The sequence below is a fragment of the Littorina saxatilis genome, linkage group LG17 (assembly GCF_037325665.1).
Source record: "Littorina saxatilis isolate snail1 linkage group LG17, US_GU_Lsax_2.0, whole genome shotgun sequence".
Lineage (NCBI taxonomy): Eukaryota > Metazoa > Mollusca > Gastropoda > Littorinimorpha > Littorinidae > Littorina > Littorina saxatilis.
Window position 1 is genome coordinate 17,917,427 of NC_090261.1, and position 20,510 is coordinate 17,937,936.

General features: G+C 47.6%; 1 protein-coding gene across 3 annotated transcripts in view; it reads right to left on the reverse strand.

The window, feature by feature from the left end:
* LOC138952778 (protein unc-79 homolog) overlaps positions 1–20,510 on the reverse strand; it is a 294,903-nt gene that overhangs the window by 236,871 nt on the left and 37,522 nt on the right. For all 3 annotated transcript variants that reach the window (XM_070324505.1, XM_070324504.1, XM_070324503.1), the window contains exon 6: positions 1,379–1,434. In XM_070324505.1, the coding sequence (XP_070180606.1) occupies positions 1,379–1,434 (56 nt within the window). The remainder of the gene's footprint in view (positions 1–1,378; positions 1,435–20,510) is intronic.

Here is a 20,510-nt window from a genome sequence, read left to right on the forward strand (position 1 = left end):
TTTTGATGGGTTAGCGTTTTCAGTACCTAGCATGTGAGTCTGTGACAATGCTTTATGTGATTCGGGTAAGTATATTAATCAAATGAAAATTTACTAAGAAATTTTCCAAATAAGTTGGATAAAGAGAGAGTACAGCAAGACACCAACCTGTCACTTTCTTGTCATGTCGCTGGTAGGTTTTCAGATGCATGGCTGGTATTCCCACCACTGCACTGAAAGTCTCTAGAACAGCGTAGCTCCCTCCCACCTCGTGACTGAACAGTACCATCATTGGATTTACTTCAAAAGCAATGTTTTTGCTATCACTGTCCTGCATTCGAGGTGATGACATCTCCTTTTTCTCATAATCGCCACAACCATCGCACGTCAGTAGCAGCTGAGAGGCGAAGCCAGCGTTTTCTCCTTCACTCACAGTTATCGAGAGACCAGTCTCCTTGCATACGGGACATGTAAGATCAGTCGGTAGTCGAGTAAGCTGTAACACATGCGTTCGTCGGCAAGATCTTCGTCAGCATTCATAGCCTCATGTTTTCTTCGAAACGCACACTTCGACTGCGGGTCGCTGCATTTCGACAGTCCCCTATTCGAACATGAAACAACTCGCTCGACTTGCTTCGTCTTTTTGACCGCTGCTGCTTTTACCGCTTGCAGTCTCCTCTTCCCTCCCTTTGCTCTTGGCATTTTACAGTCAGTCTGATACAAAATTCACTATCAGAACACAAAAATAGCGATGGCAAACAACTTTTTCTACGCTCACTCGATGTTCACCTTTTGCTTTTTTGTGTTTGTTGACATCATCGACAAGAGGAAACCGCATTGCATTGTGGGAACGAAACTGTTGCATTGTGGGTAGGAATGCCATTCATACAAAAGCATGCCGGTTTTCTGATTGGTTAATCTTCAAGTCGTAGTAGGCTTCTCCCTTATTTGGAATATTTCGTATCGTCGTCTGCGTTGGAAAAACCGCGCAAAGCCGTTTATGGCAGTTTCCGGCAGTGACGTCAGTTCGTTGAAACGGTTTGGGAAACTTCGGGCTTTTCTTTCGTCTGCTACGCGAGGCGATTCCTCGAGCGAATTGTGGTGTTGTAAAGTGTCAAAAAAAGGTTATTTTAGCAAATATTGCACAAAATAAATGCCAACAAGCTTCGGTACACATTTGTATTGGCTAAATTCATACATTTGGCACCAGTTTTAGAGCAAAATAGTGTTAGGAGCTGTTAGAAGGGGTGTTCATGAGTCAAAATCAGGCATAATCGCATCATCACAAAAATCATGATTTTAGTGAAAATTCAGGTGCCCTGTCTCCCCTTAAGCTACAAGTAAATAAGATTAACAGAAATCATCAAAACCATATACATGCAGCTATGTGAATACTTACATTGATAATATTTTTCTTCATGCTCATGAAACATTCAAGGATCTGAGAGTGAAACGCTGCAACAAAACAAAGGAGAAACATCAAAAGACATCACTCCTCACATATTTCTTTTGAGACAAAAGTCTCTTTAATCGAAAATTTCAATAATAAATTTTCATTTGATTAATATACTTACCCAATTCTCATAAATGCATTGACCTCAATCTCACATGCTAGATGTCAAAAAACTACTCAAATTACCTGCCCTTGAAAGGGTGGTAACCAAGCTAAAAACAGACGCAATAGCCGTTGCTATGCCCTGAACCCACTTGGTTACCCATAACCCACCGCGCACCACGTGAGCGCCGGCATCCGGAATAATCATTCGAGACTTCTCAAAATCCCGTAGGAAATTAAGTAGCGGGGATGGATGGGAGAGTATTAACTATGAGAATTGGGTAAGTATATTAATCAAATGAAAATTTATTATTGAAATTTTTAATTAAATTACATATTCTTACCGCAATTCTCATAAATGCAGATTGCTCCTAAAGGAGGAGGGACTTAATTATGTCCCTGAAAGAACCTGTCCTGCCGAAACTAACGAGGGCAAAGAAAAGGCCTCGACAAGTTGATGTCCAAGAGGTAAAATTTAATGGACACGTCCTTAGACCTCCCAAGAGAAAAAGGCAAAACTTCACCTAAGCGACTGGAATGCCAGACAGAGAGAGAAGAACCCCCCCCCCCCCCCTTAGCTCTGGACTCCTGAAACCCCTGTAAAGGAAAGCAGGAGGACTGAAAGCCCCCCCCCCCTTTTGTTCAATAGGCCACCACTCATAGGACTGTCCTATGAAAGTAGTAACACCTCTTGTGAAAGTCAATTCAGAGAAGTCTCTTTCACCTAAAGTGTAAAGAGATAAGAACATGAGCTTTTGGCTCTTAGTTCAAATTGCTTAGCACAAGCTAGAAAGGATTTTAAAGCTCTAACCAGACAGTTAGAAAATCCAAATCGTCCGGAGCGAGAATCCTCCTGAGAGGAGGGAGTTAAATACCAGAGGAGATTGACCAGGTTTCTGAACCAAAGAAACCTGGCCGAAAAGCCGTGAAAAAACGGAATTGTTATGTTCCAAGGCTATCCTCTCCGGTAACCTCAATGGTACATGGGTCTCACTGACCTTCAGGGCTGAGCCCAGAGTAAGAGGAACAAAGTCCTACGCTTTAAGTCTAGCAAACGAGCCAAGAGTAAGGACTCAAAATGCCAAAGAACGCAACCATTCGAAAACTAGAGCAAATCCCAAAGAGGGGTAAGCCTCCAAACCTCTTAAGACAAGGTCCTTTGATCATGCACCCAAAAGCGCCATGACCAACGATAGAGAGGCCTATCTGTTTCAGAGTAGCTGCGATAAGAAACAGAGGTGATTAACCACCTGGATTGAGAGAGGGGCGCTAAGGAGTTGCACCCCTGCTCTAAACACGAATTGGCCAAGAAGGCCAATAAGAGGCATCACAGAGAAAGTGGAGGACCTATGTACTTCATGCCCCCAGATCAGAGTCATAACCCACGATCTGCAACACAAACAGCACCAACTCCAGCCCTGCATGCAGAGGGCCCAGCCCGTGTGCAAGTCCTGAGAGGTCCTGCTGAGCGAGTCGGCCAGATTATTGAGCCGGCCGGGGAGATATTTACTTGAGATAATGATTTGGTGTGACAGGCACCCAATCGGAATCCCATAAGCTCTGTCTGCCAGGGAGAGAGAACTTGCTCCTACCTGCTCATCCACAAAGACAGCAACAGAAGTATTGTCCATATGCAAACGAACATGGTGCATATATAGCCAAAGAGAAAGGCTAGTAGACTGAGAGCCACTGCTCCTAACTCCCGGCAATTGAAATGCCAAAGGAGTTGCATCTACAAAAACAGCCCCAAGCTGTGATTGCCCATGTGGGCTCCCCATCAGGACAGAGACGCATCCCTGACGTGGTCTAAGTCCAGAGGGGGCAAAGCTAGGATAAAGCCCTGGAGGGAACCGCCTGGCCATCGAATCCATGTGACAGAGGATCGAGGCTAAAGCCTCGCAGACGTCTGCGGTCATGCCAGTCTGGCAGTGCTAAGAGCCTAAAGCCTCCCTATTCTCTCCTGTGAAGGAAGAACCTTCCAAGAGAAAGTGTCAAACGACATGCCCAGGGAGAAGAACTCTGGGCTGGGGACGCATAAGGCAGGCTCGTGTGAGAGCACAGGGGAAAACATCAGCAACAGCTGATCATTCCAGACCATGCCGCTCCCCTCCTTCAGAGAGGAGAGGTAGGAGTCACTGAAACAAAACCCCACTGAAAGAAGAGTAAGACTGAGGCTTCCGAGTAGGTTACAGTAAAACCTGCATCTAGCGGACCCTTATTTCGGCGGACACCTTAGCATAACGGACAATTCAAGTGAGGACGGATGTATTTTACACTCAAAAACACCTTAAAAGAGCGAACACCACAAAGGCGCGGACGCGGACACCCTTTTTTGGTCCCGATTGGGTTCGTTACTTGTCAACAACGGACAAACCCTTGAAGCAGACAGCTTTTAGCAGACGCTGGTCCGCCATCTTGGTTCTGCAAATACAATCTCGCTGGCGATGTGAACGCGCGAGAAGCTTATTTTGTAAGCCAATGACAGCACTTGAAAGAAGTTGATTTTTGTATGGTGCACGCTCATTGGTCGATGCCGTGAACTCAGAAACAAAAACACGGGTTTCTACTTTCTGTATGTACTGTGATGCATCTTCGTCTCATCCTTCGTCTTCGTCTCATCATGCCAAAACGAAAAATTTTGACTTTAGAAGAGAGAGTCGATGTCATAAAGAAATTGGACAAGGGGCTGTCCGTTCGAAAAGTTGCTGATGAGCTGAATTGCGGAAAAACTCAAATTTCCAACATAAAAGCTGACCGAACACAAATTCTCAGTCAGTGGGAATCCGGTGCCAGATCGACGGCAACATGTGTTAAGAGAAGAAAAACAACACCTATGATGAGTTGAACGAAGAACTCTTCGAGTGGTTTTCAACAGCTCGATCAAAGAATCTTCCCGTGAATGGCCCATTGCTTCAGGTCGTAAGAAACCGATTGCATCTCTCTCTCTCTCTCTCTCTCTCTCTCTCTCTCTCTCTCTCTCTCTCTCTCTCTCTCTCTCTCTCTCTCTCTCTCTCTCTCTCCGCAAACCCCAGTGATAAACTTACTGATTGTGGTTTTGTACATACATGTTGCAGACTATCCTTGAACTTTTTCTCTTTGTCTTTCTTTCTTTCTTTCTTTATTTGGTGTTTAACGTCGTTTTCAACCACGAAGGTTATATCGCGACGGAGAAAGGGGGGGAGATGGGATAGAGCCACTTGTTAATTGTTTCTTGTTCACAAAAGCACTAATCAAACAAGAAGGGCAAAGCCCATACGACTCACATGCTTTACACATTTTTCCTACCAAAATACATGTGACCTTGACCCAAGGTCAAGGTCATGCAACACAAAGCTGTTAATTCAAGACATAGGAAGTACAATGGTGCTTATTGGCTCTTTCTACCGTGAGATATGGTCACTTTTAGTGGTTCACTACCTTATTTTGGTCACATTTCATAAGGGTCAATGTGACCTTGACCTTGATCATATGTGACCAAATGTGTCTCATGATGAAAGCATAACATGTGCCCCACATAATTTTTAAGTTTGAAACAGTTATCTTCCATAGTTCAGGGTCAAGGTCACTTCAAAATATGTATACAATCCAACTTTGAAGAGCTCCTGTGACCTTGACCTTGAAGCAAGGTAAACCAAACTGGTATCAAAAGATGGGGCTTACTTTGCCCTATATATCATATATAGGTGAGGTATTGAATCTCAAAAACTTAAGAGAAAATGTGAAAAATGTGAAAAATAGCTGTTTTTTAGGCAACATTTATGGCCCCTGCGACCTTGACCTTGAAGCAAGGTCAAGATGCTATGTATGTTTTTTGGGGCCTTGTCATCATACACCATCTTGCCAAATTTGGTACTGATAGACTGAATAGTGTCCAAGAAATATCCAACGTTAAAGTTTTCCGGACGGACGGACGGACGGACGTCCGGACGGACGGACGGACGGACGGACGGACGGACGACTCGGGTGAGTACATAGACTCACTTTTGCTTCGCATGTGAGTCAAAAATTGCTCCAGGGGCTTGCAACGTAGTACAATATATGACCTTACTGGGAGAATGCAAGTTTCCAGTACAAAGGACTTAACATTTCTTACATACTGCTTGACTAAAATCTTTACAAACATTGACTATATTCTATACAAGAAACACTTAACAAGGGTAAAAGGAGAAACAGAATCCGTTAGTCGCCTCTTACGACATGCTGGGGAGCATCGGGTAAATTCTTCCCCCTAACCCGCGGTTTTTTTTCTCTTTGTCACTTTCTGCCTGCTACTGGTGTATATGCCTTGCCGTGGCGTAGCAGCTTGCGTGCCCTGATGATCCAAAGAGCTATGCCGGCCGGAGCCTTCATAGTGCTCCTGGCAGGTGTAACCACGCCGGACAGGTCTGAGGTGAATGGGGCCAGACTAAGTATACACCCTGGCCCTCCAGGTTGGGGGTTGTGCGAAGGGCTAACAACTCATCCATGGAAAATCCGGGTGGGATCCCGGCAAATCCTCCCCCCTGTGCTCTCAGGGTAGGACGTACGGGCCATGAGCTAAGGGTGAGGTAACCCCGACAGAAAACCCCGAATGCTGAAGATGGAGGACCCGGGCCGCACGGCGCATTCTAACAAACCACGGGTACACGCGCTTACGCAAATGATGACACAATCAACCAGCACAGATGGAAATGGCGCTCGCCCATTGAGGACCCCCCAGGGTGGAGCAGCGTCGGGTCCCATGCCTCAAAGGGACCCAGCCCCAACTACTGGAGGTCCCTCCCGTCCGTCTTGTCACGCCAGGGGACGCGGGAGGAGAGTGACTGGCACCACCACAACCAGAAAGAAACCCAGTCAGCAGCGACCTTTTCAGGTCATGCACTGGAACGCAGAAAGTATCCTGAACAAGAAGACAGAGTTGGAGCATATCCTGCATGAGAAGAACATCAACATCTGCTGTATTCAGGAGACGCACCTGACACCCCAAAAATCCTTCAAAGTGAGAGGCTACCAGTGCCTTAGGTCCGACAGAACAGACCGAAGCAAAGGAGGAATCCTGACCCTCATCAGGAACAATATCAATGCCTGTTTGATAGAAACGCACATGGAGGACTCCGAATATCAGGTGATTTGAATCCAGACGAAGACAGCAGAATTCCATCTTGTCAACTTCTACTGCCCCAACGATAGACACCTCGCCCTTGACACGATCCCCGCAAAGGCCTCCAACTTCATCGTGGTGGGTGACTTCAACAGTCATTCACAGAGTTGGGGATATGACCACTTGGATCGGAGAGGAGAAGAGGTGGAGAACTGGCAGGATGACAAAGGTCTCATCCTTTTGAACAGTCCCTTTGACTGCCCTACATTCTACTCCAGAAGATGGCACACTACATCAACTCCTGACCTAGCCTTTTGCACGGAAGACATGCACCAGCTAACCAGCAGAGAGGTCGGAGAACAGCTAGGTGCAGACCTGTTTACCCCCTCAAATGAAAATCAGGAATGCAACTGGTACTTTTCCGTAATTTGAGGCATCTTTGAGTAATTTTTTTATCAACCATAAACCAGCTTGAAAACGATGAAACGACACGTTAATTCGCGCGCTACCATGCAAAACAAGTAGCCTCAGTACAAAATTGTTAACCATGTTTAACAGTACACACACAGAAGCTCGATCACACACACCACAAACACACAACACAAGACACCTGATATATATGCAAGTTAACAAAGACAAGTTTACTTTATCTAAAAAAACAAAACAAAAAAAAACAGTATTCAGGGGCGGAGCAAGAGAGTTAGAGGGGGGGGAGTACAACCTGGGGTCCAGGGGTTGGGGGGTCTGGCTGAAGAATTTTAGCTATTTTATTAACAATTTGTGGCTTATCCTTGATTTTAAACATGATAAACTGGTGTCAGCAGCCACTCATTATTTCTTATAAAGTTAGTATTAAATAATGGCAATTTATCTTCATTGATATCTGCTCCCGACAACAACAAAAATTTCACAGACAGAAAATGTTTTAATTTTTTTTTCTCCACAGACTGAATTTTTGTGTTTTTTGTTGCTTTTTTGACAGCAATGGGGGGGGGGGGGGGGGTCCGGAACCCCTGTAACATACCCCCCCACCCACCCCCCCCCTACTCCGCCCTTGGACTATTTACAGTCAAGATGCATGTGAACAAAACCACCTTACATTCTGTCACATCAGACATCCTGCATTAAAACCAGTCATAATAACTCTCTCCAGAAGCTACTTTTAATTTTAGAGGACCGATTCGTTTATTTCATTTAAACATTTTGTTGTAAGTTTTTCGATTCAAAGAACTGTGATCTTTGCTATATTGGAGAAATATTAATGGAGATCAGTTTTAGACTCAGAAAGACTTGAATTTCGGCAACAGCGCAAGTCACTGATGAGCGCGACCATAGACCTACATCAGTATGTCTCTGGCGCGACTGACCGTAGTGAGAGATCGGTTCGCAGGTCTGGGAGATTCTGTGGAAGTAGAGACCTAGGTCAAATAAACTCGATGCGAAGCAGGCTCATGTTTTGCCAAACATAATTTCGTGTTTTGTTTGTTTCCATCATTTGTGTACTGCGTCTAACCTCGGGACACGTGCCGCGACGTGACTCGTATTCTAACTGACTTAGCTTTGTTGTTGCACTGATCTCAAGTCGATCACCAAAATGAATGTGGTTCGCTCTTCTTAAACCTTCACCAGACACAGCCACTTGACTTAATAGTTTTGCCGATATTTCTGTACAACTTTCGCTTTTTTGGTTGGCATTTCGTCCCCACAGAGATCCTATATTACCCTTCGGACCAATGTCAATCTCAAAACCGCGGAATCCGACAAATACCTTGCTGTGCACATGCGCAGAAAAGGCTGTTTCGGTCAGCCTTGAAATCACAGTCCTGGTGACTACCACAATTTCGACTTCGAATTTTCACGCACGGAAAAGGTTCTCTCGACCGCAATTTCCGGAATTTTCGGTAGATTTCCGTAATACCGGAATTTAGACCCCAAATCCGTAATGATTCCGGACAATCCGGGAGGGTAAACAGGTCTGTAGGTGGAAGTGACCATCGGCCAGTCTTTTTGACCCTGGGCATGGAGTCCTGCACTGAAGCTTCCTTCCCACGGTGGAACTACAAAAGAGCGAACTGGTTCCTCTTTAGACACCGCACCAGCGAACTCACCAAAGACATCAGAGTCGAGGGTCGAGACATCAACATGGTGGCGAAGGACTTCAACATGAGCATCCTCAGAGCAGCGCGTGAGTCCATTCCCAGGGGTGCCAGGAGAGACTATAAGCCCTATTGGAGCAATGAATTGCAGGAACTGGATGATGATCTGGCAGACGCCAGAAGGGAAGCAGAAGTCAACCCGTCACAAAACAACAACATCCGCCTCCAGGAAGCCAAAGCCAAATTTCTCAAGAAGAAGCTACAGGCAAGACGGAGAAGCTGGCAAGAGAAAACAAGCTCTCTGAACCTTGAGAAGGATGGCAGAAAGCTCTGGAGGCTTACCAAGCAGTTGAATGATGAGAACACCAGCAGAGGAAAGATCACATTAGAAGAGAACGGGAAGGTGCTAACTGGAAAGCATGCTGCCAACCAATTTGCTGAAAGCTACGCAGCCGAGAGCAACCTCCATGTTAGCCCCGAGAAACAGAGAGAAGCAAGAAGAGAGAAAAGAGAGAGACCTGCCAGACAGTCGACAGTGGACGCCATGAGTCAACCACTCACACTCCACGAGCTGCACTCAGCGCAAGAAGTTGAAGATGCCTTTCAGGAACAGAAGCTGGTCTTCGTCACCTGGATAGATCTTCAGAAGGCCTTTGACAAGGTCTGGAAAGATGGACTCCTTGTAAAACTGCTGAGGAAAGGCGTGTCCAGCAACATGTACCAGTGGATTCGCTCCTACAGTAGTACTCCCCCTTAGCGACCCCCCTGTTTACGACCACCCCCTTTTTACGACCGATTTTGCTACCACGGATGCATTCTACTATATAATGAACCCCCAGTGAACGACTCACCCCAAAACGCGACTTACGACCGAGCTTTTGGGGATGAATTACGACTTTCGCGCATTTGTAGTCGAGCAGACGAAAACAATACATGGCGGCTCTTGCTCCTCAAACTATCGCAAGACGAAAAAAACACTAAATCTCGCGCACGATAGAATCCGCGGCGACTTCCTTAGGAGTCGGGAAGACGCAAATCCTGTGTATCGTCAAGGATAATGACCCAAAACGCGACTTACGACCAAGCTTTTTGGGATGATTTACGACTTTTGCGCATATTTCGAGCAGACGAAAACACAACATGGCGGCTCTCGCTCCTCCAACTATCGCGAGAAGAAATAAATAAAAACGACATCTCGCGCGCGCGAGATCCTGATACATCCGGTTTTCTTCTGCACGCTATCTTGTCACGACGACTGTCTTGTTGACAAACGAAGATTCGCGAAAGAAAAAGAAAAGCGCCGACTCTTGAGTAGAGAGCTAATAAAGTAATCGCGAATCGAGCGAAGTGGCTATCCGCGGCGACTTCCTTGGGAGTCGGGAATACGAAAATCCTGTGTGTCGTCAAGGATAATAAGGACTCGGTGTTATCTAGATAGTGAGAAGGATAGCGAAGCGAAAGTACGCAAAGAGAGGAGCCTGTGCGAAGACCTCAACGATCGTGGTCAAGTTTAGCGATGCAAGGCGACGAATCATTCATATGAGCGGAAAGATGATTCGGGAGAAAAGTCGTTATGCTTTCTATCGAGTTAGGACATTCGGATTTTACTGGTTGCGCCACAATGTCAAATGTGCTTCACTCAGCGGGGAGCGAGCATTACGCCATGAGTAAATTTTCTTTGAAATTTGAGTTAAAGTTGTTCTGCTGTAATGTGTTTGTGTTTGTGTGTGTGTGTGTGTGTGTTTTGATATGACAGTAAACTGCAACTGTGTGTTTGTGTGTAAACATGACAGTTCATACACTGCAACCAAGTTTATGACCGACCGGCCAAAAACTCAAACCCCCCTTTTAAGACCCCCCCTTTTTACGACCTAATTTTCAAGGTTTTTCCAAAGTCGTAAACAGGGGGTTCTACTGTACCTCTATAACCGCAGGGCAAGAGTTAACGTCGACCAGACCAAAAGCAAGAAGTTCCTCCTTCGTCATGGCGTCCCTCAGGGCGGAGTCCTCTCCCCCACACTCTTCCTTCTCTTCGTCGACGATCTGGTGTCCGAGATGCCCAAGGGGATCAAAGCTGCTCTCTACGCAGACGACCTTGTGATCTGGTGCAAGGAGGAGCACGCAAGTACTGCCACGTACAGAATGCAGCAAGCGGCAGATAGGCTGAACGCATGGGCAGAAGATTGGTGCGTCTCCATCAACAAGGAGAAATCCTCCACCACCCTATTCACACTGTCGCCAAAGCAGAAAGCCGGAACCATTAGGGTTGGTGGAACTCCTCTGAGAGAGGATGAAGAAGCAACGTACCTTGGTGTCACCTTTGATAGACGGCAGACCTGGAAACCACACATTGCACAGGCAGAGACGAAGGCCCGGCGCAAGCTAGGCATACTCAGGAAGCTGGCAGGTACCACCTGGGGAGCGAACGAGAAGATACTGAAGACAGTATACCAGGGAACAATCAGACCCCACCTCGAGTACGGCTCCACAGCGTGGTCAACCTCAGCCAAGACAAACCTGCAGACCCTCGACCGTGTGCAAAACCAGGCCCTCCGACTCATCACTGGTGCAATGAAATCCACGCCCATCAAGGAAATGGAGAAGCTTACCACCATCCAACCCCTCTGTCAGAGAAGAGAAGCCAAGACTATGGTACAGGCCGAGAAGCTCAAGTGCCTACCCGACCACCCCATGAAGCACAGACTGAGCAACCTCACCAAGAACCGGCTCAAACGGAGCAGTTTTGTACACGAGAGCAAGAGACTTTCTCGACAGTACAGGGAAGTCCTCCCACGGAACACTCTACCTCTGACTCAAGAAGAAGAGGAAACCCCCAAGGCAACAGAGAAACCAGGCATCCAGATCTGCACCAGTGTTCCACATGTTACCTCAGGAGAAGATCAGAATGACACAGCTCGACAGGCACTCACCTTAGCCCTGATCGACGAACAGTACCCAAAAGAGGCGTGGATCCATGTATACACCGATGGATCAGCAACTAACGCCGTGCTCAATGGAGGTGCTGGCATTCTGATCCAGTCCCCTGGGGGACACACAGCTACATCCAGCGTTGCCACTGGCAAACACTGCACAAACTATAAAGCAGAAACAGAAGCTCTCATGCAGGCCGCCTCCTTGGTTCAGGACTCCGCAGACCCTTGCTACCAAGTTGTCTTCCTCTCGGACGCCCTTTCAGTCCTTCAGGCCCTAGAGAACGACAAACTCCCACAGCTGGCCAAAGCATTACAGATGGTCAGACAAACCAGAAGAGTTGTCCTCCAGTGGATACCAGCACACTGTGGGATACCAGCAAATGAAAGGGCAGATGAGCTGGCGAAAGAAGGAGCCGTGGAAGACCAACCTGAAAACAGTGTCAGCTTTAGTGAGCAGAAGACAATCATCAAGGCATTGATGAGGCCAAGGACAAACAGAGATGACTACCACACATTGTCCAGAGAGCAGCAAGTCAACCTCATCAGGCTGCGTACTGGCCACAACAGGCTCAATGCTCACATGAACCAAAAGTTCAAGCTGGCGCCATCACCAACCTGTGCCTGCGGTCAAGAAGACCAAACAGCGGAACACATCTTACAGCGATGTCCCTTACTAGATGAGGAACGAAAAGAAGTGTGGCCGTCACCAACTCCCTTGCAGACCAAACTATATGGCAGTCGACAGGAGTTGGAGAAAACGACAACATTTATCACCAGTGCTGGACTGATCGTGTAACCTCTGCGAACGCCAAGAAGAAGAAGAAGAAGAAGTCACTTTCTGCATGACTAATGCACAGTTTGGAATTTTTATTAACAATTGTTTTTCTGAACATCAAGTTTTGGTTTTCATTTTTATTACATGTAATGAAAGAAAATGAAAGAACTAAACATGCATAGACACTCTATTTACATTTATATATAAACATGCACACATACATACAATAAAACTACATGTACCACTAACAAACAATCATGTAATTCATTTGGCTGTTGGGGTTTTTTTCCAAAAAAATGTTAGCGCATTCATATTCATAAGAAAGGACACCTTGCTACAAAGGACAGTGGCAAGACTCCCCAAGAGCGTCCTTTGCTCGCAGGTTTTACTGTATAACAAACAACCCGAAAAATGCCCATCCCTTGCTTCCTGTAGCAGGTGTGACATCAAAACCCCTGCAAAAGAGGGATATCACCCAGGTGAAGACAGTGTGGGCACACTGCCAAAACACCCGCTCTCTCTATGGTCTGTTTGTGAAGCAACAAGACTAGTTCAGCTGGAACAGGCAAGCTAGCCCGTGGCAACAAAAAAGTCTGAATTACAGCAGTCCCTCTCATGAACGGACACTCTTGGGCCATAGCAAAACTGTCCGTACATTGCAGGTGTCCGGTCACGGGAGGGGTGACCACACCACCCCCTCCGCCATACATTCACACAGACACACAAACAACAGGATTGAATCTATGCTAATCACTTCTTGTGGCTACTAAACAATAACAATAAACTCCTAATACTTCTTTAAACGTTCTGTAAAAGTGATTTGTATGAAAAGTGTTGAAAAGAAGACATAAAATAAATCCTCAAGGCAGTGAACACACTCACCATGCACTGACATACGAAAGCAGCCACACAAACACAGCACAGAGGAGCGTGTGCAGATGCTTTAAAAGAATAAACTTGAAAACCAGTTTGAAGAAATAGCAGCAGATATATAGCTGCATGTCATAGTCATGTAATTTATTTTCTTCTTGTCTGGCTTTATTGACTGCATGCCGATCATGTGGAATGGCAGTGACTTTTCACTCTTCAGTCGGAAATACACAGTACATAACACAGCTCCCACTCTCCCTCACTAATGCCTACCCCAAGCCGTGACAACTGATGCTTGGAAATTGTGTGGAAGAGTACACCTCTCTATTTCTCTCCAATGCTCTTCCTGCTGACATGTAGTGACACCGGACACCCCACAGAGTTTAGCCAGCTACCCCTCCACCCCCCCCTCCCTCTCTCTCACTCCCTCCAGCCATGTACTGTTTGTGGCTGTGGCCAGAGAGGCCAGCTGCACTGTTCACTCAGAGCAAAACCAGTTGACTGTGTCGTAACTTTTGACAAAGCAAGACAACTGAAGGGTTCACAGATTAGGCAACCGACTCACTGGTCAAGGCTGAGGGGAAACAAGAGTATCTTGTCAATGAAAGAGGTTACACACAGACACACGATGCTGAGAACTGTGGCCGTTTTTCACTCTCTTTCGCTCAGGACCTTCATCGACTGTACATGTGGTTTCTGTTGTTTACGTCCAACAGACAAGAATAAAGAGCACAGTGCAGTTTCATGTTGGCATCTTCGCATGTACTCCACTCCTGACCAAAACTACCCCCCCCCCCCCCCCCCCCCCTGTCTCATGATGGGTACACGTGCGCTCAAGTTATCAGTGATTATCGACTTTGTTGTGGTGAACATTTGACGATGGTCTGTCCGTACATTGGAGGTATGACCTGCTGTTGGGACCGAAAATGAGTGTCCGCGTCCACGTTTTGCAGGTGTCCGTTTAAGGGGGGGCAAATATAGAAGGAAAACACTCCGTGCCGAGCAAATGTGTCCGTACATGTCAGGTGTCCGCTCACGCCGGGGGCCGTACATTGCAGGGACTGCTGTAGATTCAGAAGCTTGACATTCCAACTATCTTCCTCCGCACTAAAAGTGAGAACGAAGTATCCCAAACCTAGAAGCCAGCCACAGGCTAGCAGCCGTAGGAGCGGGACCATGCGCATGAAGCAGCAGAAAAGGTGTAGGCTGGAGACCACTACCCTGAGGTGCGGGTCAAGCCAAAAGCTGCGACATGAGGTAGGCAATCAAAAAGATTGCGAGTCAGCTCGCGTAGACCTAAGGTCATCCTTGGCAGAGAGGGGGAAGAGATATACCAAGCTCTGAATCCTCCACCCCCGCCGGGAAATATTAAGCTGCCCCAACAGCCACCCTTGCATAGCGAGCCTACCAGCAGTAGGCAGCGCTACCACTCTTTCTCCTGCACAACGGAGTCCTAATCCCCCCCCCCTCCCCCCCCCCCACCCGCCGCTATGTCAAAACACTAAGGCGGGGAGACGGGGAAGGAAGCACTAAAACTCCAATTGATATACATGCCAGGAGTGCAAGTGAAAACGAGCTTTGTTTGTCCATCAAACCACACCGCTAACCTGCCCCAAGGGGGGAGAGGGGTGGGTATTTGGTTCAGCGCCCTGCCGAGAAGGAGGGAGAACGGGGATACGAGACAAAACCGAGACCGGTCAGTCAAGCCCGCCCGCTGTGAGCTTTTCTTTGTCAACAGACAAAGCCAAGAGAGGACAGCCGAGCCCGCCCGCTGTGAGCTTTCTCTTTAATTAGAGAAACGTCCGAGTGTAAAGAAGAGGTCTGACAGATCACGCCTACCCATCTCCTCAAGAGAGGGGAGAGCAGAGTCAGCGTCTTTCTTTCTTTCTTTAATTGGTGTTTAACGTCGTTTTCAACAGTTCAAGGTTATATCGCGACGGAAGAGTCAGCGTCGACCTCCCTCTTTCGCTGAGGGATGTTTGGGCAACAAGGCAATTAATTCCAGCGGAATCAGGAACGTCGCCCTTAGAAAAGGAAAAGTCTGAATAAAATTCCTAGACTAGATGCTGGAGCCACCTTCTTCTGCACCAACTGAGACAAGAAGTGGTCTGGGAACTCGAAGCCAGCCCCGGCTAGCAGAGGGAAAGTTGTGACATGAGGTAAGCCACGGCGGGAGACTCCACAAAACTAAAAGATTGTGATTCCACCCGCGAAGGCCGAAAGTCAACAGCAGCAGAAGGGGGTAAAGAAACACCCTGGACTGCATTAACAACCCCCTCCGGAAAATAAGCCGCTGCCACTGAAAGCGCTTATCACATAGCCTGCCTAAACACAGTAGGCAAAGCTACATAGTCCACCTCTTCATCAGATAAAATCTGAGTCGCCACCATCCAATGTGTTACCACACAAAGGAGGAGAGACAGGAGAATCAAAAGCGTGCTCCGACTCCGCTTGCCAAACACCATCACTCCCCTGCCCTAAAGGGGAAGAGAAGAAGAAGCAGGCACAGCACCCTGCCGAGAGGGAGGGTGGCCGGGGCCACCGAACAAAGCCAAGGCAGGCCCATTGTTCGCCGACCCCTGTGCGGTTGACTGGGCCCAGTGAATAAAACTTGTTTGGCTAGACTGAGTCACCCCACTACCCGAGTGGGGAGGGAGGTGGGCAGTCACAGCAGAAACCGACCCCCGAGAGGGGTAAGACAGAGTGAGGAAGGGACCGAAAACGGCCAACCCCACCCGTCTACCTGCTGTAGTCCTGTAGCCCCACCGCTCACCCACCCCGATGGGGGAGGAGGGCGATTGTCAGGCAAGGACAATAAAGGCACAGACTGTGAAGACAGTCCAACAGCGCCCACCCGATCTAGCCCAGAGGGAGGGAAAGGGTGGAACGCTGCTCCAGCCCCCACCCGATCCTGCCCAGCGGGCGGGAAAGGGTGGGACGCTGATACATCCCCCACCCAATCCTGCCCAGTGGGCGGGAAAGGGTGGGCAGACACAGCAGAAAACAGCCCCTGAGAGGGGTAAGACGAGTGAGAGAAGGGAGCGAAAACTGCCGCCCCCACCCGTCCACCTGCTGTAGTCCTGTAGCCCACCGCTCACCCACCCCGATGGGGGAGGAGGGCGATTGTCAGGCCAGGACAATAGAGGCACAGACTGTGAAGACAGTCCAACAGCGCCCACCCGATCCAGCCCAGAGGGAGGGAAAGGGTGGAACGCTGCTCCAGCCCCCACCCGATCCTGCCCGGTGGGCGGGAAAGGGTGGGTCGCTGACACAGCCCCCTGCCCCCATTGAGGCAGAGTGGGAACAAGCCAAGGCCGTGACTTACCATGCCCCACCACTCCCCCTTCCTCACGGTAAGGGGGCTGCATGCCCGACTCAGCTGTGCTAAAAGCAAGGTGAGCGGACAAAAGCAGGCGGGGAGCAGGCCCTCTCTCCCTACGAAGAGAGTGCTCGTGAACAACCCAGTACTACCAGAGGCAGAAAGGGCTGAACCGAACTGGCCATTTGCCCCAGACCACGGTGCGAAGCAGGAACGCCCCCCCCTCTCCCCCCCCTTTGGCGGGGGGCTGCGTAACGCACTGAGAAGTACCGGAGGTAATCAGAGTGGTTAGAGGCAGGAAGGGAGCAGGCCCCCCCTCCTGAAAGGAGAGGGTGCTCGTGAACAGCCCAGAGCCACCAGAGGCAAAAACTGGCTGAACCGAACTGGCCATTTGCACCAGACCACGGTGCAAAGCTGAAGAACGAGAGGGCGGGAACCGCCGATCGTGCCTGAAACAGCTGAGAAATAAAAACACATATATCATCGTTAAGTCCCCCGCAAACGGAGGACACTGACTAATTCTCCATAAGAGGAGATGGGGGCTAGGGAGAAAAAACCGAAACCTTATCCACCCGAATAGCTACCACAAAAGAAGTGCTACTCGAAGGGTCGACGACCCGCATAGAAGTTTCTAAGAAAAGGCTAGCAGCCGATTCACTCACTGCCCCGCACTAAGTTACTGCTTGCTATCGGCCATCTTTGGAAAAGCTAAAAGGCCGAACACCGTAGTCCACTTAGAAAAGTAAATTTCTAAAGCGGCTGTAAACAAGCAGCTAACACAACAAATCAATTCAACAAAAAGGACAGGTCTCACCAAAAGGCGAACAGGTAAAGGCTCCCACGCGCCCGAATCATCACAAAGACGAGGGCTAGGGAAAGCCAAGTGAGCAGTCAAATTCCGCACGTCTTACGTGTGTCGTCGAAAGTCGAGAATGATTATTACTCGCATAGCGATTGGTCAGAACCAATCACATGAGATGCAATGCGCGGGAAACCAGCCAGTTGATGTCGGAACAAGCCAGTGGATAGACGCTTCGGTTTTACTCTCATCAATTTTTTGTGCTAGTGACTGGATTACAGGGGATTGACATTCGTGTTAATTCTGTAAGTTTTCAGAAAAAATTGTGTGTATAATTACAGAGTTATACTTACTCAGGCCCTTTCAGTTGGCCGTTACTCAAGACGTACTGTGCAGTTCAGTTGAGCATCTACAGACCGGTCGAGCTTTCAGACTTGCCGCCATGTATGTTTCTGATGCAGAGGAACTACAATTGTTGGCTGACACTTCAGATGTTAAAGACAAGCCAAAGAAAGTAAAAGACAAGCCAAAGAAAACGAAAGATCCATCCTCCAGTGTTTTGGACAACATGATGGCTTTTATAGAGCGGATGGACACCAAATGGAGTTCGCGTTTTGATGCGTTGGACGATGAAATGGCCTCTTTCCGCTCGAAGCTTGATCAAGCCGCGGCCCCAGAACATGAATTGTCAAGCACGCAGCAAGAGCCTGCACACAAGCGTGCGCGCGTAGAGGCGACCGCGTCGACTTCTAGCACGGCCGACGACTTAGATCGTGAAGAAGGTCAAATTGACCATTTGGATGACGAAGAGGACCGGTTGGTCATGTCTATCAAGTCAAAAACACCGGAAAATGTTATCAATTCCGAAACCAAAAACAAAGTTCTTGAAGACATTGAAAAAGAATACGTGGTGGATGAACCGGTTGGTTCCAAACTGTTTGACGGCTTGGCAAAAGTCGTGAATGGAAGATTTACATCTAAGCTTGCTGACGAAGTTCTAAAGAAACGGTTTGAAACGTACAATCGGCCGGCAAATTGCCCAGACTTGGGTGTGCCAAAGGTAAATCGTGAAGTTTGGGCGCAGATAGATGCCTGTGGGTGCGAGGAAAAGTGACCTGAAGTTGTCACACATGCAGCGTGTCGTGTGCAAAGCAGCGGTAGCAGTTTCGCGCGCTGCAGACTTACTGCTTCAAGAGAAAACGGCATCTCATTCAGATGAGGAATTCCGCCACTGCACGGACGCGATTGGCCTACTGGGGCATGTAAACAAAGAGCTGAGCATGCGCAGAAGGTTTGCTCTGCGACCACATGTGAACAAAAACCTGTCTAGAATCTTCGACGACTCAGTGCCAATAACAGGGTGGCTGTTTGGTGATAATTTCGCCTCCACCTTGAAAGAGGCAAAGGAGACTGAGAAAATGGGAGCGGATGTAGCTCCGGAGAAGAGATCTTTCAGCCATTCAGGGAACTTTCGCTCTTATGACAGCGGACGCAAGGGGGCTTTTTTAGGCCACAGCAGAGGGTTCCACAGTCACAGGCCTCCTTTCAACTCGTACAGGGGCCAAGCGCAGAAGCGACAATTCAGACCCAAAAGCAATCAGAGCTCCTACCACGCTCAAGCTCAAAACCAGTAATACAGGTGAGTGACTATCAGGACAATTTGCCATCGCTTGTTCAATCGTTAGAATCAAAGGTTTTAATTTTCTAAGCAGGCAGGATTCAGAATTTTGCAAAAGCATGGTGTGAGATAACTTCAGATTCAGACATTCTGAGTACTGTGACAGGTGCTAAGATTCAATTTGATTGTCCCTTGGACACGTTGTCAAGTCTTTGTTCACATTCAGGACCAAAGTTAAATGCACAGGATAGTCAGACTGTTGATGCAGAAATTACAAATTTGTTGAAGAAGAAGGTTATTTCACCATGCACTCATGCACCAGGGGAAGTTCTCTCCCCTGTGTTTACCAGGAAAAAGAAGGATGGTTCAAACAGAATGATATTGAATCTGAAGAGATTGAACACGCAGGTCACTTACCATCATTTCAAGATGGAAACTTTGAGGGTGGCATTATCTCTGATCAGCAAAGACTGCTTCATGGCCTCAGTTGACCTGAAAGACGCGTACTATACTGTACCCATTCGTTCAGACTACCGCAAACTGCTCAGATTTGCGTGGATGGGGCAGGTCTATGAATATAATGCTCTTCCAAATGGCCTGGCATTGGCACCTAGACTGTTCACGAAGCTCCTCAAGCCGGTGTTTGCCAGTCTAAGACAGAAAGGCCACATATCATCCTCTTTCCTAGACGATTCTTTGCTCTTGGGAAATTCAGCACAAGAGTGTGCAGCAAATGTTCTTGACACAGTGTCTATGTTTCAGAAACTAGGGTTTGTCGTGCACCCCAAAAAATCAGAATTTCAGCCTTCCAAGCAGTTACAATACTTGGGTGTAATTATTAACTCAGAGTGTATGTCTGTCAGACTAACACAAGAAAGAGCTGATAGTTTGAAAGATTGCTGTGCAGTGTTGTTGCGTAAACAAAACGTCAAGATCAGGGATGTAGCGCAGGTCATCGGGAAGATGGTGGCAAGTTTTGTGGCAGTAAAATATGGGGCACTGCATTACCGCCACATAGAAAAAGAAACAAGAAGAGCAAACGCTCGATCGAGTCACTTTCGCAGTTCTGAATATTATATGAGGCATCAGATGGACAGGAAGAAATTGCTATTCACAACACAATGAGTCACGTTCACATAAAATTTGAGCCCGGTCACTTTTATAGTTTCCGAGAAAAGCCCAACGTTAAGTTGTGTGTTGCCGAACAGAAAAGGCTAGTTATCTCCCTTGTTTTTCAGATAACGTTCGTAAAAGGCTACAGATGTAAATACTTTGATGTAAAGAATAATCCTACAAAGTTTCAATCACATCCGATGAACTTTGTCAAAGATATAAAATGTCTAATTTTTCCTTTGACGCTGACCTGTGACCTTGAAAAAGGTCAAAGGTCAACGAAACCATCGTTAAAGTGTAGAGGTCATTGGAGGTCACGACTAAACAAAATATGAGCCCGATCGCTTTGATAGTTTCCGAGAAAAGTTTGTCA